Below are 26,103 nucleotides of genomic sequence, written 5' to 3' on the forward strand. Positions count from 1 at the left end.
ACAAAGTATGTGCGACTGTATCTGACCTGGATGAGATCACCCCCCACCCAAATCTGAAGTATAGGAAAGTACTTTAGAACAGTTTCACCATATAACATTATATTATATATTATATACAATGTATTCTATGTCAGATAATACAATAAAATATAATAGAGCTGCCTCTAACAGGGCCTCATTCACAGCCCCAATCCCTGGTCTCCCTCCCCATGGCCCACCTGCCCTCAGGCACTTACCAGCACATGGAAGGGACTGTTAGGGATGTGCTCTCCTCCAAACCGGATGGTGATGACGTACTTGCCCGGCTCAGGGGCAGTGTAGTAAATGTCAAAAGTGCCGTCGTGGTTTTCTACAACATCCACATCCAGTTCTGCCCCGTCTGGGGTGGACACCGTGCAAGTCACCTTGCCCTTTCCTGCTGCCTTGGCGTCCACTGTGATGACTGTCTCCTCCCCAATCTGGATGCGGGGACCCAGGCATGCACCTGTGGGAATGGTAAGACACAGTCAGGGGCCGTGTGGCCTTCCAATTGGCCTGGGCACACGGGAAGAACAAGGGAGGGCATTGGATGAGGGCAAAGGAGGCAGCTGTGATCAGGGACTTTTCAGGAGAGAGAGAGATGATCAAGAAGAGGGATGGCCACCAGGAGAGACTGCGAGGTGTCCTCCCGAGTCATGGCTCAGTCATAGGACAAAGTACCCAGTCATAGGAGCATATGGCTTTCATGTTGGACAGGACCTTCCAGGTCATCCAATCTAACCCCCTTCTTACTGCACCAATGAGGAAAGGGAGACCCAGAGAAGTACACAGAGACTTGGGGCTAGATCTCCACCCCTTCTCTTTATCCCTGTGGCCTAAACCCTCACATAGAAAGAATACAAACAATACTCACCTAGGCCATGACCGCCGATGGACACTGGAAAGAGAGAAGAGAGTGAGACCAGTGCAGACAGAGCACGGATAACATTCAGGGGATGGGGGCAGGGACAACAGTGGCAAGGAGGGAAGAAAAGGTCAGGCCTCTGTTTCTCCCTCAGCTCTATATCCCCTGCTGGGTGTGGCAAGTACATGCATGTATGTCTCTGTGTGTTGGGCGTATGAAGGATTACGAGGGACAGCAGCAAAACTGATAGGAAAGGACCAAAGGGAGTGCTCACCAGTGACAAGGCACTTGCTGGCATCCCCAGTGGGCAAGGCATGGATTCGGAAGGGGGAGTAGGGGATCTCATCGCCACCATACTTGATGGTGATGGTGTACCGGCCGCTCATGTCTGGCAGGTAGGATACAGTGTATGTGCCGTCTCCGTTGTCTCGGATATTTGCCTTCTTGGGTTTGCCCTCAGGGTCCTGGGGTGGGAGTGGAGGAAAGGGATATCAGTGTCAGGTCCAGAGCTTACACCAGTGGTCCCCACTCTAAATCTGGTACCCCCACCCCTACTCCCCACCACTGAAATGGTCCCTCCCTGCCCTGGACAAGGAGAGCCCCTCACCAGAATCTGGACAGTAAGCAGTCCCTCTCCAGCATCTCTGGCATCGATGGTGAACTCCACAGGAAGGCTGGCTGGGATGCCTGAAGCATTGAGCCCAGGACCACTTGCTCGGACCTTGCTGGCATCATGAGCTGGCAGCACCTTGATCTTAAAGGGGCTTGGAGGTAAAAGGAATGAGGCATGGACAGTTAGTGCAAGGGAATCTTTCCTTCTCCCACCTACTTCTCTTCCCAAGGCTGGGTCCATACTGTACTCTCACAGGCATGCCAGATGCTGGGACTGTGGTGAGTGAGACAGAGATTACTGGTAGCAAGGGGCCAGGAGTTAGTGAGGAGCCAGGGAGGACAGTCACCCCTAGGTTCAGCACCCCACTTAGATCAACAGTGCAGAATGGAGGATGAGCCCCCAAGACCTGAGCATAGGGTGCTTTCTGGGAGAACCTGGCTTTTTGAGGCTTCCCCCATGCCTTCATAACCTGCCATATCATCATTTGCCTTTGCTGTGGATGCCCACCCCCCAGAAGGCTCTCTTCCTGGCTCACCTGCGTGGCACCTCCTGGTCAGCGTACTTGACAGCTACAGTGTATGGCCCATCAGTGGCTGGGGTATAGTTCACAGTGTGAGTACCATCCCCCTTGTCTCGCACCTCGACTGGTTCCGCCACTCCTGGGGAGGGAGGAGAGTGCAGAAGAAATCAGGCAGGTGATCCCACAGGCCATCAAGAGGATTTTGAGATTATTACTCTTCTTCCCCATCCTATCTCACTTTCACGTGGCTCCCCAACTCCCTCCATACCTGTGGGTCCTACCACTGCCACTTGTAGAGGGGCTCGTCCAGCTTGACTGCAATCTACTGTGAAGGTCTGGGGGACTCTGGCTCGGACACCAGCTCCCAGACCGGGGCCTGAACACTTCACCTTTCCAGGATCCACCACATCCTTCACAGGCACTCGGAATGGGCTCCCTGTAAGAAGGAAAAAGAGGTTAGCTTCCCAGATATAGACTAAAACTCTAAGCCCCTCTCCTCCCCCACCCCCATCACCACCACTAATCTGCTCTATGTACTAGATCCTGAGAGAGGACTGGGAAGAAAGAATAGTCATAGGCTTCACCCTCCAGAAGCCCACAGTCCCAGAGTGGGACAATGCATCAGAGCATTTTAATACTAATTGCCAGCATTTGTATAGTGCTTTATGGACTACAAAGTGCTTGATACTTGTATCTAACTTTGTCCTCAAGAGGCAAGTGCTATCATCTTTAGTTTACAGGTGAGGAAACAGAGGCAGAAAGAAGTTAATTGACTTGCCCAGGGTCATACAAAGAGGAAGCGTCTGAGGCAGGATTTGAATTCAGATCTTCCTGACTCAAATCCAGCACCTTTTCCACTATGCAGTCTAGCCATCATTTCATGAAACACATCAGCACACAAACAAGCACCAACTAACTTAGATGTTGAGGACTACATGGCAAAACCTTAATATTCTGGGCCAGAGAGGTGGAGGGTAGAAGGAGATGTCTCATTTGAATTGGTAGAAGCCCATATCGGTGAAATAAGTTAAAGAAATGTAAACGCCATTGCTTTTAAGACCTAGAGCTATTATAAACTAGGCACTAAGTGGATACAGTGCTGGACCTGGAGTCATAAAGACTTGAGTTTGATTCTGGCCTCATATATGTCTACGTCTCTGTGTCGGTGTCTATGTCTATGCCTATGCCTATAAATATACGTGTGTGTATGTATGTGTCTATACGACTTCCACCACTGCCTCTGGCTCTATTCTTCCTATTTGAGCTATCCATTTCTTCCTCTACCTTTCCCTGACTCTCGTGTATCATGAGCCCCCCACCCCCACCCCCAGCCCATGCCCTTCCAGTCTCTCAGGGACCGTGCCTGGGATAGGCCGCCCTCCAAAGGTGATGTTGACATCATAGTCTCCAGGGGTGAAGGGGATATACTCCACACTGCAGCTGCCATCCTTGTTGTCTTTGCAGGACATCTTTGCCTCTGAGGGACCCTCAATAGCCAGGCCCAGGCCCCCAGTGCCAGCTCCCCTGCAGAACAACCTCCATTAGCTCAGCCATGATGAGAGATCAGGGGAGGGGAAGGAGAGCCATGGCAAGGGAGGGAAGGGGAGACACAGGACTTTTTGGAGACTAAATGGGAGAGGTGAGATACAACTCAGTAATACCTGGTATATGCTGGTTTGGAACATTTGGGCTTTCCCCTAGTAGTTATTGTATCCAGACAAGGGGTGGGGAAGTGATGGGATAGGGATGAGAAATTGTTTTAGAAATTTTTCAGGGACAAGGATCTAGGAATCCAGAGATATAGCTCATTGTGCCACCTTCCCCTGCCCTCCCCTCCCTCCTACCCCGGTTCATAGGTTCACAGTTCTGGAACTGGAAGGGACCTCAGAGACCCTCTGGTCCGACTCTCCCCCCTCCATGAGGAAACTGAAGCCATAGGAAGTGACTTGCCCAAGGTCACAAAGGTAGCAATCAGAGGTGGGATTTGAAACCAGATCCTCCAACTCTGGAGCCATTGCTAGACTTGGTAACCCAAGAGGGAAGGGAAGATGTGTGGAGGAGAGTGGGAACAGGGCTAAGCACGTACCTGGTCTCTACAGTGAAGCGGTTTGCTTTGTTGACCAGCCCTCCCTCTAGGCCAGGCCCATAGGCCCGGACACGGGACGGGTCACAGCCTTCAGTCACACCGACTCGGAATGGACTCTTGGGAACGGCCACTTCATCATACAACACCTCTACTAAGTGGACTCCTGAGAAGTAACACAACCAGATGCATCATAAGGTAGGCAGAGATTTGGGGAGAGGGGGTAGAGAAGCTGATGACACCTTCCCCAATGAAGGTCCAGGGTGCATGGATCCACCCACCCTAGGCCTGCCACAGCAGGACCTCCATGTTTAACTCCTCCCTGAGTGGGTGCCTGTACCCCAACATCCCTTACCCTCTTCATAGGCAGTGTACTGCACTCGGTAGGTGCCATCCCCGTTGTCTGTCACATAGGTGTCGGTCTTAGCTCCTGATGGATTGAGCACCCGGGCCGTCACGTGGTTCCCGCCTGTAGCGGTCAAGGAGCGAGCATCTACTGTGAACTCCGTGGTCACCTCTCGGAGAACACCTGGGAGCCAGGACGGAGAAACAGGATGAGCAGGTCGGCCTTCATGGGACCCTACTGCTCTACCTCAAGAGTCTCTCAAACACGAGCCCGGGCCCCTTCTTTTCCCACCATCAGACTAGAACCCCATCCAGGTGTCTTTTCCCTCACTTCCATATTTCCATTGTCATCCTTATAACTGCAGCCCCTCATCTAGCTTTCTGAGCCAAGCCCCGGCTGTCTCACACTGGTATTCCTGTATAAACCTTTCCTTGTGGCCCCTATCCCTCCAGACCCCAGTGGCAGGCAGCGCCCCCCCTCCCCTCTGGTCACCTTCTACACTTAGATACTCCCCACCCTGGGCTGCTACAGGAACTGCTTCCACCCTGAATCCCCAGCTATTGTTCCCCCCACCCCCCCGACATCTCCACTGGGGCGACCCAATGCCCCCAGAACCTTCTAATTTACTCTATCTCTTCCTTCAAGCCAATCAACAATTCCCTTCCTTCTCACTCCTCCAGTTCCCCTCATCCATCTCCATCATTTCCTGGTCCTTCGGCTCCTCCAGACCAGTCCCCCCTCATCTACTCGGTCTCCTTACTTTCCCCCTTTTCTAACTTCCCTAACCTCTTTTCCCATTTATCTTCTACATCTGTCTTCCCAGTCTCTTTTTCCAGCCTGATACACTCAACTCCTGCCACTTGCCCCTAGTTCCCCATCTTTCCACTCACCATGGGGCTCCACACCAGGCCCAGAGACCTTGATGCCACTAGTATCAACCGCAGGCTGGACGTGAACCCGGGAAGGGAATTTGGGCACAGGGTGTCCTCCATATTTGATGGTAATGGTGTAGATGCCAGGGAAAGCAGGACTGTAGGTGATGTGGTAGGTGCCATCGGCATTGTTATGGATCAGCACCTCGGCTTTCACTCCGGCATCAGACAGGATCTCAATGGTCAGCTCGGCGTCTCCCGCTTCTGAGCAGTCCACGGTGAAGGTGGCCGCTTCCCCAGCCTTACCTCGCTCCAGCCCAGGCCCGCTAGCCCGAACCTTGCTAGGGTCAAAGACTGGTCGGATGTCTGCCTTGAAGGGTGAGCCAGGAATGTGGGCCTCAGCAAAGAGGATGTTGATGGTATACTCGCCCGGCTCTGTGGGCAGATAGCTTACCGCACATGAGCCATCTCCATTATCCTGGCATTCAATCTTGGCCTCGCAGGGACCTTCTACTGTCAGCCCCAGGCCCCCTGTTCCTGCACCCTTGGTGTCAATGGAAAATGGTGCTGGTGTACCCACCAAGCCACCCTTGAGTCCAGGACCATAGGCGCACACCTGGGGAAAAGGAAGGCACTTTGTCTCCAGCCCTTGTTTTGCCAGCCCCTCTCAGTGCCACCCTGGTCATGCCCAGCTTACCTTGGAAGGGTCAGGGGGCAGGACACCCTCAACAGCAAAGGGACTGCCAGGCACTGGGTGTCCATCGTAGGTGATGTCCACCTTGTAAGGCCCCTCCTCGGGAGGCATGTATCGAACGTTCTGAGCCTCTGCTCCACCTCCTGGCTCCAGCTTGCAGGGGATGGGGCGGCGTGAGGGTGAAGTCATCCGTACATCTAACTGTCCCTGGCCTCCTGCACCCCGAGTGTTCACTGAGAATGCCTGCTCCTGTCCCACAGCCACCTCTGTGCCATGGAAGGTAGAGGAGAAGACAGATGGCAAGGGGCAGTGATGAGCAAGTGGGAAATCACAGACCCCAACTCCTTCCAAACCCTACTTCTCCTTCCCCCTCTTCTCTCCAACCTCCCTTTCCTCCCTTTACCACCCCCACCCACATAGTACACAATATTGCATCTCCCATACATATACACTTACTGCTATTAAGGCCTTGAACTTTGACCTTGCTGAGGTCCAGAGGGGGTGCCACATTCACCACAAAGGGGCTTTTAGGAACAGGATCCCCACCATAAGTCACTGTAACTGCCATGTTACCCTGATGAATGAAATGGGGAGTTATTGCCAGCAGTGACTCCACAGAGCGCTCTACCCCTCCCCTCCCCCCCCACTGTCACCACCATCTTTTAAAGATAAGGAAACAGACTAAGCCAAAGTCATAGTTACTGAGGAAAAGGAGTTATCAGACCTGAAGATAAGGGGGAGGGAAAGAGTTAAGGAGAGACAGAAGAAGGGGTGAGACCTAGGGCCCTGGAGATATTGTGGAAGCTTTGCGGTCAAGGCAGGAATGCAGGAGGGGGAGGGAAGAAAGAAACTTGCCTGCTGGACAGCCGTATACTTGACAGTGTAGGAATAATCATGGTTGTCAATGATCTCAAAATCTCGAACAGCCTCTCCCTTTGCTGCCCCAGCAAAGTGAACATCCAGCTTGGCCTTACCAGCACCCTTAGTCAGCACAGTAAAGTGTGTTGGCTTCCCAACTTCCACACCTGGGAACCCAAGAGCGGAGAGGGGGACAAGAAAGAGTAAGGAGAGTGCAGGAAACTAAGGGGCTACGTGGGCCCAATTTTTCTTCCCAAGGTGGTAGAGGCAGGAGGCAGCTCCAGCAGGCACTTACCAGTGCGGTTGAGCCCTGGACCCTCGGCTCTGACCTTGCTGGCATCATGGGATGGGTCCACTTTGATGTGGAAGGGGCTGGCCGGGATTTCCTAGAAGAGAGAAGGGGAAAGGGGCAGGTTAGAACTCTACAGTCCCCTCGTAGCCAAACACTCCCAGATCCCCCAGCCCCAGGTCACGGGCTCCTAAATAGAGTCAGTGGTGACCGAAAGAGAGGACCGGCCGTAGATGTCCCACTGGCTCCGCTGGCTCTTTACCAGGCAAATGAAAGGCAGAACAGTGAAAGGGAGAAGAAATTATCTGACAAGGGGGAAACTGAGGCAGAAGATGGAGAAAAAATAGCTGAGGGGAGCATATTAAGGTAATTCAGAGCTGACAATGTCCACGCTAGAACTTGGGGCACTGTTGACACTCCCCTCTTCTCTGTTTTTCATTTCCTAAGGATGTGTGTCTGCAAAACATAGCATCTTTACAAGTGTATTACTCACTTTAAAAAAGCTGGGGCTTAGGGGCAGGTGAAGAAGAGAAAAGGAACCACCCTTGATCAGGAAGGGAAAGGGGAGTACCTGGTTAGCGAACAGCACCATGATAGTGTAGTGGCCAGCCCCAGGGGGCGTGTACTTGACAGTGAAGGTATCATTGTCATTCTTGATGATATCAAAGTCAATGTCAGCTTCAGCAGGACCCACGACGCCTGGGGCACACTTAATGCCTATGCTCACATCCCCTGAGGGGAGAAGTGCCTGGTTACTACCAAGCCCCCTTCCACTCTGGCTCTGCCTCCTCCTGACCACCCCACAACCCCACCCCATGCACATAGTCACAGCCGTGTCATTCTTTGGGGACTTTTAAGAACATTTTTTTTTCTTTCTGAGCTAAACAAACACCAAACAAAACAAGTATTCCCATTTACATAGTAGAAGACAAAAAACAGATTGCACATGAAACTGTGAATCTCTATTACGAACAGCTCGCTTTTCAGCCATGTTTGTAGTGTGTGGCCTTCAGCAGGACCTTGGTGCCCTCATCTTTAAACTTACAGAGGGAGTGGACCAGAATTCTAATGTCCTTCCACGTCTATAGTCTATATTCTCTTTCCTAGACCTTACCCTGCCCCCCTTTACCACTTTTTATTCATCCACATCCTTGGTCCCACCACTCCTCAGCCCAATCTCCACTGCATACCTTGTCCAGCTTCACTGCAGTCCACAGTGAAGTAGGTTGGTTCATTAGCCTTCAGGCCCGTCTTCTCTACTCCTGGACCATACACTCTCACCTTCTCAGGGTGACTGCCCTCCCCCACATTTACCTGCAGAATAACAATGCCTGCATGAAGTGCTAAGATATCTATTCCCTTCCAAGAAGATGGGGAGCTCCTGCAAATCCTCCCCTCCCCTCCCCTCGGCTCTCGGATAAACTTCAATCTTTCCCCAAAGGTCCTGAGGGTGGGGGAAAAAGCAGCATGCCTAGGGGGTTCCCAGGATCTGCCCTCTCACTGGCACCTAGAGAGTACATGTCCAGGAAGAGGAAATCGCATGAATTCTGGGTGGGAATTAGGAAGACATACCCGGAAGGGGCTCTTGGGAACGTTGACCCCTCCCCAGGTGACAATGATGGTATGCTTGATGGGCTTGGTGGGCACGTAGGAGCATCGGAAAGTGCCATCTCCATTGGGGACCACCTTGATATCAATAGGGCAGCCTTCAGCATCCTGTGAAAATAAGCAGATATGCGCCACAGGGCCTAAATTCAGGAAGAACCAGTGATCTGTTGGCAGAATCAAACCAGCCCCTGAAATATCCCCATCAGTCAACAACCACATTCATGCTATCATGCCCCCATCCCACTTCACTTCAGTTATAACACAGGCACCACACGTGGTCATGAGCAAGGGACCATGGGGGCAGAATGAAGAGCCATGGGTTATATTCCCTGTTTTGACACTAACTAGTTGTGGGACTTTGGGTGAGTAATTTCACCCTCAATGTCCCTGCCAGGTCTAATATTCTAACATTAATAATAACAGCTAGCTTTCATAGAGAATCTTAAGATTTGCAAAGCACATGTTACCTCCTTTGTTTCTCAAAATAACCCTGGGAGGTAGGTATTACTATTATCACCAATTTCCAGATAAGAAACTGAGGCAAAGGGAGGTTAAGTGACTCGCCCAGCCAGCCAGTTGTCTGTGGGAGGATTTTGATGCAGGTCTTCCTGATCCCAGGTCCAGCTTTCAATTCACTGTGTCCCCTGGCTGTCTAATCATTTTTGAGCTGAAGAATCCTTTGTCTTTGAGCTGGAGATTTTTCTCCTTCCAAGCCTTTGATAATCCCCAGAAGGTCAAGGAACCCAGGACAATGTCCTTACCTGGGCATAGAGCTTGAGGTCACCCTTGCCAGCAGCCCGGGCATCAACGGTGAACTCTGCGGGTTTGTCCACGATGCAGCCTGTAGGCTCTAGCCCTGGTCCAAAGGCCTTCACCTACAGCGAGTTGAGGGACAAGAGAAAGGAGAGTGTTGGTTTGGAAGGCTCTAGCCTCATTCATGGAGGGCCGAGCCCAGATCTCCAGAACCAGTACCTTGTCGGGGAAACAGTCTGGTGGGGCAGGCTGAATGTGAGCAATGAAGGGAGAGTCACGGATATCTTCGTCATCACAGATGACATGGACGGCGTACTCCCCTGGCTCTGTAGGCCAGTAACGCACATCACAGGAGCCATCTCCCTTGTCATCACATTCAATCTTAGCTTGGGATGGTCCTTCGATGGAGAAGCCTGGATAGCATGGAGGGAGAGACAGACAAAAGGTATGACCCCTAGACATTCCCAGTCCTGGCCTGATGATGGCCAGCATTCCCATCTCCATTGCCTGTCACTCACTGGGCATCCTCAGCCTCTTTCCCCTTGTCACTTACCTAGAGTTCCCACCTCCGTGCCGATGGCCTCCACCACAAAGTCAGCCGACTTGCCCACTTGGCCCGTCTCCAGGCCAGGACCCCAGGCCCGCACTTTCTGGACTCCAGCCTCAGGACTCACCTGCACCTCAAAGGGGCTGGGAGAAAGAAAGAAAGAGAAGAAGGAAGGAAGAGATGAAGGAAGGAAGGGAGGGAAGAAGGAAGGAAGGAAGAGAGGGAGGGAGGTAGGAAAGGAGGGAGGGAGGAAGGAAGGAAGGAAGGGAGGAAGGAAGGAAGGAAAGAAGAAAGGAAGGAAGGAAGGAAGGAAAGAAGATAGGAAGAACGGAGGGAAGGAAGGACGTAGGGAAGGAAGGAAGGAAAGGAAAGGAAAGGAAAGGAAGGGAAAGGAAGGAAAGAAAGGAGGGAGGGAGAGAGAGAGGGAGGGAAGGAACTTCTGTCAAGACAGAAAAGAATTGGTCTCCCAGTTTCCCCCTTTCCCTTATGCCTGTTTTACCCCAGATACATCTGACTTTCTTATATTCCCTACTAAACAGAATAAGAATGTTAACCTATTTTATGTGAAGATCCTAGGAAGGGAAAAGATCCATTTCAGGTTCCAAGGAAGGAAAAAGGGGAGTCTGGGATTGCCTCATCCCCACAAATGGAGGGAATTCCAATGTCGAAGGGTAAGGGCTCCCTGCTCCTTTCCTTTGTTAAGGCACAGAATAGACCAAGTTTGAAAGAGTCAAACAAACCAATCCTGGGTTTAGGACCCTGCAGACTCAGCTCCCAGCCCTGGGGCTTAATCCTGGGATCTTGTGGGCCTAACATTGCATGGCAAAGGAGATCTGAATCCTAACACTAGTGCTGCTGGGGCTTGACTCAGGAACAGAGAAGGCCATGAGGACTTACCTGCGTGGGATGGCATAGCCACCCCATGTGATGGTAACCACATATTTTCCAGGTACCACAGGATAGTATTCACATTCAAACACTCCATCACCTGCCTCCCGCACCTTCACTGGCTCCTCTGTACCCTCTGTGGGAAGACAGACGGTGCTGAGACGTTCTACCTCCCCTCTCCTCCCCAACATTTCCCCATGGAGGAAAAGCATTCTGGGGACTCATTGTAGAAAGGGAGAGCCCATGGGTCTCAACAGGACATATCAGAAGAAGATACTGTTCTTATATGGAGAGATGATAGATGATAATAATGCTGATTCCTATTTCTTTAGCATCATTATTACTTTGCAAAGTTATTTCACAGATATTTTCTCATTATATCTTCACAAGAAACCTGGGAATTGGTAGAGGTAGTTGCGTGTTACTTAATAGGTCAGCAGACTCGGGAAGAAAGGGCAGCGCCCATATCCACCCCCCTCAGAAGAGCTCAGGGCTGCTGGTCAGATTTCTTCTCTATTTCCCCTCGCCCCCTCAATTCCCCACTTCCCACTTACTTGGCCCTTTCACGGTGACTTTGAGCTCTCCACTGCCCGCACCCTTGGTGAACACCTTGAAATCTGCAACCTCCTTCACTCGGACACCCTTGGGCTGGAGGCCTCGGCCTGCTGCCCGGCAGGCATTCGGGTTGCAAGCTGTGGAGGGAGGGGGCAGAGTGGTAGCTTTGGAAGGGCCAGGCAGAAGACTTCTCATCTAGGCAACAGGATCCCTGCCCCTCACCCTCAGTGGCATGCAATCTGGTCATACCTTCCTTCCTTTCTTTGGCTAGCAGGACCTCATATCCTCATGCAGACCATCAAGATCTTCACTGTCTGTTCATGCAACTTCTATCCTGACATGCAGCCCACATGCCTCCCTCAGGACCCACCCCCACCTGCCCTCCCCTTGGGTCCAACAGGTTTGCCCACACAGCGGCTGGAGCCCAAAGCAGGATGGGGTGTCACTGTGATGAGCAGCAGAGGCTCCATTGGGCCCTGAGGAACATTCTTTAGTGACACCAACATTTAGAACCAGTGGGATCGGCTGTGAGATACAGAGAACCATTGGGCAAAGAACTTTCCCCATCCTCAGAGACTCTTTGCCACATCTCAGGGCTACCTCTAGTCCCTAAAGAGTTAAGTATGCCATGAAACATAGGCAATACCACAGATCAGGCCCTGGTGAGGAGTCCTGATCCTGCTACAGATCATAGGCACTGGCAAAGAACATTGGTCCTGCCACAGATCAGGCCCTGGTTGAGGAGCCTTGATCCTGCCACAGATCATGGGCACTGGCAAAGAACTCTGGGCCTGCCACAGATCATGGCCACTGGCAAGGAGCCCTAGTACTGCCACAGATCATGGGCATTGGCATAGAACCCTGGTCCTGCCACAGATCATAGGCACTGGCAAAGAACACTGGTCCTGCCCCAGATCAGGCCCTGGTTGAGGAGCCTTGATCCTGCCACAGATCATGGGCACTGGCAAAGAACCCTGGTCCTGCCACAGATCATGGGCACTGGCAAAGAACCCTGGTCCGGCCACAGATCACGGACACTGGCGAGGAGCCCTGGTCATGCTACAGAACACACAGTATGGTATAGAACCCAGGCTATGACACAGAATTCAGATCTTGCTATGGGATACCCAGAGAAGGAGGGAATCCCATAAGGTGTAGGCCATGCCAAAGAACACAGGTAGTGCCAGGCAGCTGTGGCCATGCCACGGGGTGACCAGCTAAGTCCCACCTCTGAGCTAGCTTGATAGTACTAACATGGTGTTACTTTCTTGGCCTGATGAACGATGGGTATGGAGGGGGTAACCGGCATCAGGAAGTCTGAGGGCAGGGGAAAGAATGAGTATAGAGTATCACCAGTCTGGGGGGTCCTAGAAATGTTAAGCAACCCTGGTGTGTCTCCCCAGTCCCCATATGTAGCTCCTCCTTAATCCCTCTAGGTAAGGTCCACTTAGCAGTGCTACCCCTTCTTCCTTCCCACAGCTCAGCTGCTCCAAAATGTGGCTCTTCACTGATCCACCGTCTTTTGGGCTTGGCCAGGACAGAGTCTCTGCCTTAAGTCCCCCTACCTGGGATTTTCTTTTCCTGTTCATTCCAGGAGTCCAACAAGCACCCTTAGGTTCAAAAACTCTTATCTATCCATCTTATATGCAGCTACAGGCTCTGTACTTGTCCCAGAGGGAATGATCAGGAGAGGGAGGAGGGGGCCAGTCCTCACCTTCAGCCACGTGAACAGGGAAAGGGCTTCGACTGATGGGAGACCCAGCAAAGGCCACGTGTACTGTATGGGGCCCCTCAAGCACAGGCCGGTAGGTGCAGCGGAAGGTGCTGTCACCCTTATCCTCCAATGCCACTTCCACTGTGTCCCGCCGACCCTGAGGGTCAACAATCACCACGGAAACATCGCCGTTTCCTGCCCCTGTTGGTGAAGGCACAGGTATTAATTTCTGGTTTTAGATGGTCTACCCTGCTCTCTCTCTAATACCTACAATCTCTGTCTCTGTCTCTCTCTCTGTGTCTCACCCTCTGTCTCTCTCTCTCTCTGTGTCTCCCCCTGTGTCTCCCCCTCTGTCTCTCTCTCTCTCTCTCCCCCCCCCCCTTTCTCAGCTTGCTCCTGGTACAACTAGGCCTGACAGGACACACAGCTGGGCACCTTTATGCTCCTCATTGCTCCTCTTTTCCACACCCTTCCTCAAATCCCCTGCCAGGGATCCCTCAGGGACCTTTACACCCTTCTTCCTCCCCTTCTCCCTTCCCCTCTTCCTCTTCCTCCTCCTCTCCCTCATAGCAGTGTAGAATTCCCGCCAGCCAGTGGCACTCTCACCCTGACCTCCAGTATCCCCTACCTGCAGTGTAGATATCAAAGTAGGTGGGTTTGTTGGCCACATTGCCCACTGGCTCCAGTCCAGGTCCTCGAGCTGACACCTTGTTAGCATCACCCAGGGCCATGCCCACATTCACCTCAAAGGGGCTGCGCTCGATATTTTGGCCGGCAAAGAGCACTGTCACCTGGGAAGTCAGAGGTCAAAGGCTCAAGGTGGGGTAGCGAGGTGTAGGCGTACATGGTGACACCAAATACAAGGGACATCCCAGGGGACGACAAAAGAGGCACCCAGAATTACAGACTGAAGAAGACCTTTGGAAGCATCTAGTCCAACCTCAACCTGAACCTGATGAAGAAAATATGTCCAACCCTTAGGGATCATCCAGCCTCCATTTGGAAACCTCCAGGCAGGACAACTCCACCGCTCCTCCAGAGGCAGCCATTCCATTTGTGGATAGCTCTAACCCTTAGGAAGGATCGTGAAGTGGCCCCAGGACCATAGATAGAGCACCCAGCCTGGAGTCAGGAAGACCCGAGTTCAAATTTGGCTTCAGACACTGAATAGCTGTGTGACCCTGGGCAAGTCTGTTTGCCTCAGTTTCCTCATCTGTAAAAACGATCTGGAGAAGGAAATGGCAAGCCACTCCAGGATCTTTGCCAAGGAAACCCCAAATGGGGTCATGAAGGGTCGGACACAACTGAACAACAGCAAACCCTTAGAAAGTCTTTCCTTACATCTAGTCTAAAGCTGCCTCTCTACACTTCCCACTCACTCACTGTTCCTACTTCCTCCTTCGGGGATCAAACAGAACACGGCTAGTCCTTCTACGGGCTAAAGCACTCCAAATATTGGAAGACAGCCTTCTAAGCCTTCCCTTCTCTAGGCTGAACATTCCTAATGCCTTCAGTTAATCCCAGCAGCTCATGGCCTCTAGCCCCATCGCCAGCTTCATCCTCCTCTGTATATTTCTGAGATTGTTGGTATCCAGATCTGAATATAATACACTGAGATATTGCCCAATTAGGGTAGGGTACATACAGCGGTGCTATCCCCTTCCTAATCTTGGACACTATATCCCTCAGTGCAGCCCAAAATTGCATTATTATTATTAACAATTATCATTATTATTTTGGGGGGCTGCTATTTCATCCTGTTGACACCTCTTGAGCTTATGGTCCACTAATATTCTTGGATCTTTTTCTATGCTTATCTAGTTATACCTCTCCCAGACGATACTGGTGGAAGTTAATTATTTGAACTCAAGTCTAGGATTTTACATTTATCTCTATTAAATGTAATCTAATTAGGTTTAGCCCATTGTTCTAGCCTTCCAGGATCTTTTTTGAATCTTGACTGTCATCTAACTTATTAACTGTATGACCCGTCAGTTCCATTTGTGATTGCCTCCAAGAGGTATTCCCAGTTTCATATCATCTGCAAATCCGACAAGTATATAGTTTATTCCTTCATACAACCCACAATGAAAAAGCTAACCAGCACAGGGCCTAGAGGAGGTCCCTGGAATATAGGGATTTCCCTCCAAAGTCATCACAGGCTTGTTAATTAGGCAAACTTTGGGTTTGGTCATTTCCCACTCCTACACTGGAGACTAGGAAGGAATATGGAGTTGGCAGATGGAGATTAAGACATGATCAGGTACAGAGCTGAGGAAGTGTAGAAGAAGGGTGGGAGGGTGAGGCAAGAGAGGGTTTTGTATGGAGATACCTTGTGTAGCCCTGCCACCTTGGGGACGTAGGAGACAGCGTAGGTCCGGTCCTTGTCATTATTGGGAACCACTCTGGCCTGTTGAGAGGACAGGAATTATTAATCATTCAGGTACTGACTCTAACTCTCCTCTGGTACACATGGGGTTACATGGAAACGGTCTCTTAGAGTTTACACAAAATGGCGGCTACATCCAGCAGCCAGCTGGATGCTATTCAGGCCCCCCTGCCCCTCCCAAAGCCATCCTTTGCCATACCTCTTCAGTGTGGCCCTCGGGGTCCTCAATGTACACCAGTACCTCCCCCAGTCCTGCATCCACCGTCTGCACAGTAAAATGGGCTGGCTGAAGCACTGTGTTCCCATGAGGTTCGATGCCTGTGGAAAAGGGGATTGGGAGGGACAGATGAGAGGAGACACAGACAGAAACAGAGAAATGGCCGTTCTGCCAACTCTAACATATGCAGAAAGAATCCCCAAAGTATGACTGAGCCCCAGGAGATATCTAAGTGACAGGGTATGGCTCCTCTATACAGCCCTGTGATGGGTACCCTCAGGGGCTAGGACTACATACCAGGCCCATAGGCTATGGCCTTCTTGGGATTCAACTGCTTGGATCGAACAGGGGCTCCAGGTTTTAGCTTGGCCTTTGGGAACTGGGACAGGTAGGTCATGACGGAGTGCTCATCCACATTGGGGTCCACGATCTCCTCAGGGGCAATTACCTGCCATGGGGAAGGTGAGAAGTCACCACCAAGACAGCCCCCCACCCTACAAGATCCCAGCTCCTCCCCCTCTGCTGCTGGTCATGTCTCCCCCAAGAGAGTTAGAACTCTCACCCTGACTCTGCAGCTCTTTCCCAAGGGCCTCTCCTACCAGCTAATCCACTACCCATTTGTACTCATCCTGACCTTGATGCCAGCCTCTCCCCCCATGCCCTCTTTTTGCTCCCCCACACTCATACCTGTGGCACCCCTAGCCAGTCATCAGCCTGTTGCATGGCCTCTCGGGCATTCTCCACTGGCTGGTTGGGATCCCACGCCTCCCAGTTGGGACACAGGCCTGAGAAGGGGGAAGGATCGGTGAATTAGAGTTGGCAGAGACTTTAGACAGCATCTAATGCAGGTCTCTTATTTTACAGATGCAGAAGTTGAGATGAGCTGGGATATAACCAGCTATACAGAATCCAGGACAGTTGCTTACCCAGAAAAGCTGAAGAGACCTCCTTCCCCCTTCCCCAAGACATTTCTACCTAAACAGACTCCTGCAGAGACCCTGAGGATGCCCCCACCCAAAGATGCACAGTCAAGATTGAAGCCGACAGGGGAAGCTCTGACTTAGGCCAACAATGAGTTCTTTCTGCCCCCAGGCTGACTCTGCCTGGTACCAGTACTCCTCTTAGGCCAGCCTCCTGCCTGTTCAGGCCCCATACCAGACCCTGGGAAGGAAACCCTAAGAATGCTACCTACCATCCTTAGGATTATCCCCTGACACACTCAAGTTGACCCTAGGGTAAGGCAAGAAAAGGCAGCATTCCAATCCCAGTCACAGCTTCTACTCTGATCCTGAAAACATACCCCATGCCAGCTCAGCTTGTTGCTTTGGATCTCTAAGCACCTAACATACTATCCTTGTATAAGACCATCCCCTCATTTCCTCCCATATGTTCCAAGGAAACTAAGACATTAAAAGGGATAATGGGGGACAAGGGGTCCTCTATTGAAGTCATGAAGAAGTCTTAATTTTTAGCTTGGTGGGACTCCGAGGCATTCCCCAAGGTCTCCCCTAAGAGACAGGGAGCAGAAAGGAAGGTATGAGGGAAGGCCCTAGTCCTAGGCTGGCTGGGAAGGAAAGGGGAAGATTGAGAGTGGGTAGGAGAAGGGGCCAGCCCAAAACGTAGAATCCATGACAAGCCACCGCCGCTGAGCTCACTGAGCTCACTGTTGGCAGGAGCAGCCTCAGGCAGTGGATCAACAGCTGGGAATGTTTCCCGAGGCTGCAGGACTGCCGTCCACTCAGTCCCCGGCCCATTACATACACACACACACACACACACACACACACACACACACAGACTCTCTCTCTCTCTCTCTGTCTCTCTCTCTCTCTCTCTGTCTCTCTCTCTCTTTCTCTCTCTCTCTCTCTCTCTCTCTCTCTCTCTCTCTCTCTCTCTCTCTCTCCATCTCCACTGCTGGCCCCTACCCTAGGTCCTGGGGAATAAGAGATTGATGAAGGATTCTACAAAGGATAGAGGAGCCTCTGGGGACTGCAGCACCAAGATTGACCACTAGGGGACAGCAGGTGCACCATATACTCCCTCCCCGCCAAATATTCCTTGCTTGATTGGGATGGTGGAAGATAAACTTTGCCGACTGCGAACTGGGGAAATTTTGAAACATAAATCCTTAACTTGCCAATGATATTGTCTATTTTCCTAGCTCTTTCTTGGTTTTGATTGTCCCCATCTCTGGTACTCTGCTCAATAGCCTCCTATTATGGGGTAGAAGTACAGTGGTTGGGAGGGACAGGGGGAGTGGTAAAGGGGTTCCAGTCCTAGCTATGTAATATGGAAGAGTCCCTCCCACACCCATCTAGAGGCATTTTTGGAGAGAATAAACTTATACTCTGGCAGGCTTGGGTTTGAATCCTGGCTCTGATACTTTCTCTTCATATGTTTGTTAGCAAGAGGCAACACCATGGTATAGTGGATAAAGTTCTGTCTTGGAGTCAGGGAGACCTAGGTTCAAGTCCTGCCTTTGACATACCCTAGCTGTGTGACTAGGGATGAATCACTTAACCTCCCAACCTACCCACCCCACTGCTGGACCACTCTCTATGACTCAAGGTACAGGCAAGCTGAAAATCTGCATTGCTGAAGGGAGGTTCCACATTGAGAGTTCCCTACACTGATGAAAATAGAGCCTTAGATTTTTTTAAAGTGACTTGGCTAAGTCACTTAAACTCATTCCTCCTCACTCACTCCTTTGCCCTCAGTTACCTCATTCGTATAATGAAATGTTTGGACTAGATGGTCCCTGAGGCCCCCTTCTAGTTCTATATCAGAGATCTAAGACTGGTCACCCCACTATCAAAGGCATTCTGGGACAGAGATCCCACAACCCCCCTTCTTTAATAGCTTCAATGTTTCATCACTCTGGCAGTTAGAAAGAAAATGCTTCCTTGGGTCTAACTTGTGGCCTTGTTGCTATAATCCCTATCCTGTTTCCTTCCATCATCTGCCTGATGTAGACATAAAGGAGAAAGAACACTGATCTAGGACTAGATAGACATGGGTTTAACTAAGTCCCAACTCTGCCGTTTGTGAGCCATGCAATCCACAGGAAAATGGGAAAATTACAACATCTCTAACCTTCAATTTTTCTTCTGTAAAATGGGGATCACCATACCTACTCCATAGAATAGTAAGGAAAGGGAAGTGCTATATAGAGAGACCTACACGAGTCCTGATTATGGAGACCAGTTGGTCAGATCTCATTCCATAATATTAAAGAGCTCCAAGATAAAGGATTCTTATACTTCCCGACCCTTCCCCCGCCCCAAGACATCCAGATTCTGTGTTATCATAGAATGACGGCTTCCTCAAAACCCTCCTCATTGCCACATGAATCCCTTACCAGGGGCACAGTTGTCCACCAGGGCCCCCAGGGCCTTGCCATCCTGCCAGTCTTTGTTGAAGTTGGTGATGGGCAACTGGGGCACCTTATTCTGGATCCAGCCAAGTAACCGCTGCTTGGGAGTCTGTTTGCGAGCATCTTCATCATCCTCATCCTCCCACATGGGCATGGAGATGGAGTAGTGGAGGATCAGGGTCCAGATAAGACCCAGGATCAGCTTCAAGTTCCCATCCACAATGGCCTTGCTGTCTGTGGGGAGAAGTGTCATCAGAGAAGTCATTCCCTCTGCAGCCTTTCCAGAAACCCTGTCTTCCCTCACAGTGCTCATTTATTTCATTGATCAATAACTCATCCAGTATTTATTAAACACCTACTATGTGCCAGGCAATATGCTAGGTGCTGGACATTCTAAGGTAAAGCACAGAATAATCCCCGTTCTCAAAGAGCTTACATTCCATTAGAGGATATAATATGAACATATATGTGGTGTACGTACATATATGTTCATATGTGTATATGCATGTATGTACACAACACACACTGGTCTGATCCATGCATACATATATATGAACACATATGATTGTGTATAGATTACTAATGTAGATCAACACCTTTTCTGAAGCTTACAATCTTAGAGTGTTGCCCTAGAGCATTGAGAGGTTAGGTGACTTGCCCAGGGTCACACAGTCAGTAGTATCAAGGGCGGAACTTGAATCCAAGTCTTTCTGTCTTCAGTGCCAGCTCTCTATCCACTAGGACACTGTCTACATATGTATCTGTGTATTTGTATGTGTGCATACACCCAGAAATGATACAAAATAAATACAAGGTAGTTGAGGAAGGAGGGCTTTAGCAGCTGGGAACATTACGAAAATTAGGAGAGCTTTGTGTGGAAGGGGATGCTTGAACTGACTGAGAGACTGTGGAAGTGAGGAGGAAGTGAATTCTAGACATTGGGGGTGACTCAGGCAAAGGCACAAAGATGAGAAATGGAGACTGTCGGTTTGGTTGGATTGTTGGCTCTGTTCAAGTCTTTAATTCCCCTTGTTCCCCCAGCCCCTAAAAAGGGGCCCAGGGACAGTACCAGCTGTTCCTAGAGATGCTTCAAGAATAGGGACAAATACTTGAGCCAGGGCCCAAATTTGTGGGCAATGGTGTCATTGAGGCAGAGGGTCTGAAACAGCTAGCTGGACTAGGCTGGTCCCTGCCTTGCTCCCCAAAATTCATGAGAGGGGAAGGGTTGAAACTGATTCTAGCTGGGACTAAAATATACCCTGGCTTTGGAGCCAGAGAAGCAGGGAGCGATGAACAAAAAAGAACCGAATTCTCTCATGTTGAAGGCTTGGGGTGGAGGCAAGTACTGAAACCAGTTGAATTTCTTATGTACTAGCTGGGAAGAGGACAAAAGCTTGTGATTTGGGATCATCTTAGCCTCAGAAAGTCCCCTTCATCCAAAGCACCCCCCCCACTTAGTTTTCTGTACAATAAAAAGTTATAACTTCCTTCCTGGATTAGAGAAGCCTAGGTTTGTTCTAATAATCAAATAATCACTGCCCCCCCCACCCCAATCCTATCCAAGGATATCCAAGTGCCAGTAACAACTGGACACTGTTTCCCTGAAGCCCAGCTTGTTCATGAAGGCAGACATAGGCCAGAAACCTGTCAGCTTCATGAGGAATGTTTTATTGGGGGGGGGGGCTGGGGGAGGGGTAGCCAAGACTGTTTACAGCAATTACTGGGGGCAGAGGGGGACATGGATAGGAAATAACACTGAGACTTTTTCTGAATAACCCCCAATTTTCTACCTCCTTTCTTTTCCCGAGTAGGAATCAGTTGTGGCAAATAAGGAAGACTGGGGGTGCTAAAGAGCTGGATGGACCCCTCCCCTTCCTTCCCTATCCTTGGAAAAAACTGTGGGAGGCCTGGGGACACCCCCCCCCCACCAATGCTCTGGAGGAGAGGCCCAGAGAAAGTTCGAACTCTCTTTGGCTGTCTCTCTGGTCTCATCTCCTCACCTTCCCCCAACCCTCCACATACTCCTTTCACTGATTCATCCTTCCTTCCCCATCAGTTCCCCTCCCCCCACCCTTTTCCCCTGGCCCTCGGACTCTACAGCACAATAGTCTGGCAGCCCTTGGATTCCATGACACACTCACTCCCCCAGCCTGTTCTCACTCTCTCCTCTCTCTCATACAACAGACACAAACACACGTACAAGTGTTGCAGAAACTCACACTTCTGACACCCTTTTTTTGGGGGGGCGGGTAGGAACCCTTAGAATCTCATACAAACCAGCCAACATTTCCCTTCAAATGCCAGTGTTTGCACACATAAAAATAGAGTGAGAAGGGGAGGGGGAAGCCCCCTGGGGGGAAGGAGATGTTATAGCTGGGGCTAGGGGCCGAGATGGGTCCTGGTTGCTGGGAAGGAAACTTGTCTCCCCCAGCAACCGGCACCAGTCCAGACATTGAAGTTAGCCATGGGCTAGGGAGACGGCTGGGGGCAGGGAACAGATTCTTCTTGATTGTTCCCAATCTCCCTCTCGACCTGGCTCCTACGCTCAGACCTCTCCCAAACATCCACTTCCCATAAAACTCAGATAACTTCCATCAACAAATGGCCCCCTTTCTTCTCTGTCTCAGCCTCCTTTGAGATCTCAGCCCCACCCACCCCCAACAGCAAGAGAGAAGGGGAAAGGATGAACTGAGGGAGGTATTGGGACAGCTGCCACTCCCTCACATCCCCCCTCTCTGCTCCCTCTTCCCACCCCCACCCCCCCAGCTGTTGGCTCTGAGAGAAGGAATGGCAACTGGGGAACAGCTGAGAGACAAGGTTGGCTCACTGGACTCTTTGTTCACAGGTCCTGGGGGAGGGGGGACGGAGGTGAAGGCAGGAAGGGGACAACATCACCTTTAGCCTAGCCTAAAATCCCTCTACACCCTTCCTCCCCTTCAAGGTATCCTAGGCCTGGGGCAGTCTGGCTCCAAATCTCCCTCGCCCAGGAACTACAGGATCTGTGCCTGGATAAGAGTACCAGGGAAGAAAGAGGGAGACTTCCTGGGCCTTCACTCCCTCAAAGACATAGGATAAGGGAAAAACCAGAGAATTCTAGTTTTAGATACCCAGGCAGAGACATTTTGGGTCAGCGGTGCCAACAGGAAAAAGCTGAGTCAGGCCCCTACCCTGGTGTTAGGGTCTCCCCCCCACACTCAAATGGGCAGAAAAGAGGTTGACAAGAGTTGGCAGGATAGCACCAGAGGGCAGAAAGTCAACTCTTCACATCTGTTCACAGCTGGGCAGACCCCTTGATTGTCAATGGTTCTCTGCCCTCCCTCCCTCCTAACCCCTGCAGCCGCATTGCTGACAGCTTATCTCATAGATGTGTGAGAGCCACTTGGCCCAGACAGTGAACAGCTCTCCTTCCCCACAGGAAGCAAGAATTCTCTGTCTTGATCCTTCTCTCCTCCCCGCTGCCCAAATCAACTCCTCCTTTTTGCTCTAACACCAGCTCATCCCCTTCCCAGTCTTCTGTGAGCTCCCTCCACTTGGGTTAGGCTCAGTCTGTGAGGTCTGGGAGGTTGTTTGGACTGAAAACTTTTTGTGGAGATGTCGAGAGAGATGAGGTCAGGGAGGATGAGGCCCCCGGATGGGGGTTGGAGGTAGTGGATGAGTCTGAGAGTTTTGTGAATAATTTCTATCTCCAGACAAACACAGTATGAGTTTCGGAAGAACAGGACCCTTCCCACTAGTAAGCTCTGCTCGGCTATTGTACATGCCCCTAACCCCATCATCTGCTTTCAGCCTACTCACTGAGGCTTCACACTGTTCTTCAATTAATCCCACTCCTCAGATTAAACCAGGTCAGGTATTTTTGAGGTGGTTCCTTCTATCCCCCAGAACCCCACTTGATCCAGACTCTGCTGGTCTTCTCTGCATCCCCCACCCACCCATAAGCTTTCAGTTCGCCATATCCCTTGACTCAGTGGCATCCCTCTTCCTCCTCCACCCCCACCCTCACCCCTGCTCCAATATGGCCTGTCCTTCTGGAAAGCTCAGAGACATCTGCTGTGTCACAACCAGGCCATGCTATTTCCAGTCTGGGGCAGGCAGTGGGGGTGGGGTAGGGGGACGTCGGTCATTGGGGAAGGAGCTCGTGAAGTCGAGGGAGGGGACTGGACAGGACAAGGGGCCCCATGCTGACCTCAGCTGCTAATTCAGGCAGGCCCAGTGTTAGTAGTGGCTCAGGGTAGGATACGGGGCCCAACAGACATCGGGATTAAGTGGGAATGTCTCTCCTTACCTCCCACTACGAAGGATTCGCCCTTTCAGGCCCCCAGCTACCCCTATCTCTGGGGTGGAGACCCCATCGTACACTACTATCCTCCATATACATAAACACTCCAGGCTCCATGGAATTGTGGAGGGCACCCTTACGGTGGGGGTCCTTATTTTCAGCTAATAGAGACATATGTCCTTTTTCAAACAGCCTGATCATATGGTATGAGAGTCCTCCATAACCCTACTCTTGCTCAGATCACATCCACAGCTCCCTAGTTCTGCCACTGCCCTTCCTTCCTCTCTCCCTCCCCTTTCCCTTCCCCCACACAGCCCTTTCCTGATAGAAACCAGGAGAGGAGAATTCTACTTTCTCTGAGCTCCTCTAAGTTCCAGGCAGATGTTACTGGTTCTCTCCCCCCACCACACACACACCCCCACACTTCCAGCTGTGATTCTTTTGCCTCAACCCTCCTCACACACAACTTCAGGACTTGGTATGCTCGACATTTATACTCCCTCTTCTGTTGTACATGGGGACTCTTCCCTTGTTCCCCGCCCTTGGCTTGGCCAGTAGGAAAGAGGAATGGATTTGATACGAAGACTCTTTTTGGGTAGGTAGAGGAAGGGTAGGGACAGGCAGGGGTTAATGTTTCCTATGCTCACTCAGTGCCTTTTTAGGTTTCAAAGGCTGGGTCCTACCCCTCTTCCCCCCCTCCCTGGAAAGGCCCCCAGGGGCTGGGCCCAGCTGCCAGGCACATGCCTAGCATGGGGGACAAGAGGAGGGAGAAGATGTCATTGCTTTCTTCCGTACCACAGGGCTACCCCAGCCCCCAACACCTTCACCTCACTTAAAAGGACCTCTTGGGAGCAACCTCACCATCGTGTCACAGATCACTCCTCACAAGGGCAGGCCAACCCGGGGAGTGGCTAATATTCTGCCTCCTGGCCTCCCCTACACCCTACACTCAAACTTAACTGTTTTAGTCATCACACAAAAAAAAAAAACCCCGAAATCCGAAGAGAGGGACAGGTGCTTTTGGGGTGACTTAATTTCCAGAAGGGGAAACAGAGGAGCAAAAAAGAACTCAGAACTGTTGGATCTGTTAGCAAGAGTCTGGCATGGAAGGCAGAGGGCTTTGAAGGGAGAAGGGGATGCAGGTGCCAAGCTGGGTGTGTCGGGAATAGGAGGGAGAAAGGGAGAGGGAGGGGTGAGGCACATGTTGGTGTCTAGCTAAGGGGTGTGTGTCTGTGACTGAAGGACCTTTGGGCTAGTGTGAGTAGGAGTGTGTCAGATATTGGTGCAAGTGACTTTCTCTGTCCTTCCTCCCCACTCCCCACTAGGGCTCCCCTACTATCCCGCCCTACCCCAAACCCCAGGGGCTCTCCCAATAGCCAGTCGGTTCAAACCCAGCAGGTTCCAGCCCAGAAGGCTCCTCCCCCAGGCTCTTTCCACCGGCCAATGGAGAGTCCTAAGGTCCCCTTTCTCGCTTTCCGCGCGTGGACATCACCCCAGCACTACGGTCTGGGGAAGGTTCTGCCCCCGCCCTCGAGCCGTCCCACCCCTGCGTGGGCACAGCTGCCCAGGCCCCTTCTTTCCCTACGCCACCCCATCCCGTCCCATCCCGTCCCGTCCCGACCAGTCCCTCCCCAGGTACTGACCGATGGACACGAGCTTGATGTGCTCGCGCTCCAAGAATTCGAGAGCCACGGACACGTTTTCGAGCTTCATCTGGCGAAAGTTGGGCCGCGGGTGGAACTTGCGGTACATGCGCTTCTGGCTCAGCACCTCCAGCAGAGCGATGAGGCGCAGGCCATCGCTCAGGTCCCTCTGCAGGTCCCCCAGGCGCTTGCCCACACACTTTAAATGCTCGTTACACCAGCGGGTGAAGGTGTTTTGCTGGATCTTCTTCCACGGCGCGTCCTCGGCCAGGTCCTTCTCCGTGGACGGCATCTCCTCCATCTCCTCGCCGAGGCCCTCGGGGTAGTTACTGTTGTTCATCGTGATCGCTGCGGGTCGGGCGAAGTCCGGAGAAGGGGCTAAGACAAACTGTCGGGAGTCCCGAGCCTGGGTCCAGAGGACAGGGCTAGGGGCGGCGGAGGTGTAGCGCCTTCAGATCCCCGTGGATGGGGTCCGGAGCCGGCTCGGCGGGGCGGGGGTGGCCGGAGCCCGGGGCTGGGCTAGAGGGCAGTGTCCGCTGCTGGCTCTGGCTAGCGGTCCTGGGAGCTCCTGACTCCTCTTCACTTATCAAACTTCTGTCGCTATCTGGAGCTTGGTCGCTCAATCTCTCGTCCTCAGCCTCAGGCTCGGGCTCTCCTTTCCTCCTCTTCCACGCCTGCCTCTCGCTGAGCCTGGGTCTCTCTCTCCCTTTGGGGGGGGCGGAGCGGTGCTGGGGAAATGCGGGGCCGGACCGAGGGCGGGGGGTTTAAGAAGCCCCTGGGCCGCGGGGGGGGGCCCCCTCCCCAGGCTCACGTCAGAGCGCCGGCCTCCCAGGAATGCCGGCCGGCGGGGCTGGCCTGCGGGGGGTGGGGGTAGGGGCGGGGAGGGGGATCAGAGAAGGCCCCGCCTACCCCCTCAGAAGCCTGGAGGATCTGAAGGCAAGGGGAACCGGAGAGGGGTCTTCCCCAAGTCCCTCCTACT

General features: G+C 51.8%; 1 protein-coding gene across 1 annotated transcript in view; it reads right to left on the bottom strand.

The window, feature by feature from the left end:
• Positions 1 to 25,868, bottom strand: part of FLNC (filamin C) — a 39,988-nt gene extending 14,120 nt beyond the window's left edge. Inside the window, exons 1-30 of the mRNA XM_036759822.1 lie at positions 25,125 to 25,868; positions 19,188 to 19,436; positions 16,517 to 16,614; positions 16,127 to 16,277; positions 15,812 to 15,930; positions 15,556 to 15,633; positions 13,852 to 14,014; positions 13,224 to 13,424; positions 11,509 to 11,646; positions 10,964 to 11,090; positions 10,073 to 10,209; positions 9,739 to 9,932; positions 9,528 to 9,641; positions 8,731 to 8,874; positions 8,349 to 8,472; positions 7,730 to 7,890; positions 7,165 to 7,255; positions 6,867 to 7,036; positions 6,468 to 6,585; positions 6,015 to 6,277; positions 5,336 to 5,933; positions 4,455 to 4,628; positions 4,103 to 4,265; positions 3,380 to 3,540; positions 2,285 to 2,452; positions 2,032 to 2,155; positions 1,491 to 1,647; positions 1,158 to 1,347; positions 893 to 916; positions 237 to 484 (exon numbers count right to left, since the gene is read on the bottom strand). Coding sequence (XP_036615717.1) covers positions 237 to 484; positions 893 to 916; positions 1,158 to 1,347; positions 1,491 to 1,647; positions 2,032 to 2,155; positions 2,285 to 2,452; positions 3,380 to 3,540; positions 4,103 to 4,265; positions 4,455 to 4,628; positions 5,336 to 5,933; positions 6,015 to 6,277; positions 6,468 to 6,585; positions 6,867 to 7,036; positions 7,165 to 7,255; positions 7,730 to 7,890; positions 8,349 to 8,472; positions 8,731 to 8,874; positions 9,528 to 9,641; positions 9,739 to 9,932; positions 10,073 to 10,209; positions 10,964 to 11,090; positions 11,509 to 11,646; positions 13,224 to 13,424; positions 13,852 to 14,014; positions 15,556 to 15,633; positions 15,812 to 15,930; positions 16,127 to 16,277; positions 16,517 to 16,614; positions 19,188 to 19,436; positions 25,125 to 25,464 — 5,187 coding nt within the window. The 5' untranslated portion in view covers positions 25,465 to 25,868. The remainder of the gene's footprint in view (positions 1 to 236; positions 485 to 892; positions 917 to 1,157; positions 1,348 to 1,490; positions 1,648 to 2,031; positions 2,156 to 2,284; positions 2,453 to 3,379; positions 3,541 to 4,102; positions 4,266 to 4,454; positions 4,629 to 5,335; positions 5,934 to 6,014; positions 6,278 to 6,467; positions 6,586 to 6,866; positions 7,037 to 7,164; positions 7,256 to 7,729; positions 7,891 to 8,348; positions 8,473 to 8,730; positions 8,875 to 9,527; positions 9,642 to 9,738; positions 9,933 to 10,072; positions 10,210 to 10,963; positions 11,091 to 11,508; positions 11,647 to 13,223; positions 13,425 to 13,851; positions 14,015 to 15,555; positions 15,634 to 15,811; positions 15,931 to 16,126; positions 16,278 to 16,516; positions 16,615 to 19,187; positions 19,437 to 25,124) is intronic.
• Positions 25,869 to 26,103: the final 235 nt, after the last annotated feature.

The sequence above is a fragment of the Trichosurus vulpecula genome, chromosome 5 (assembly GCF_011100635.1).
Source record: "Trichosurus vulpecula isolate mTriVul1 chromosome 5, mTriVul1.pri, whole genome shotgun sequence".
Lineage (NCBI taxonomy): Eukaryota > Metazoa > Chordata > Mammalia > Diprotodontia > Phalangeridae > Trichosurus > Trichosurus vulpecula.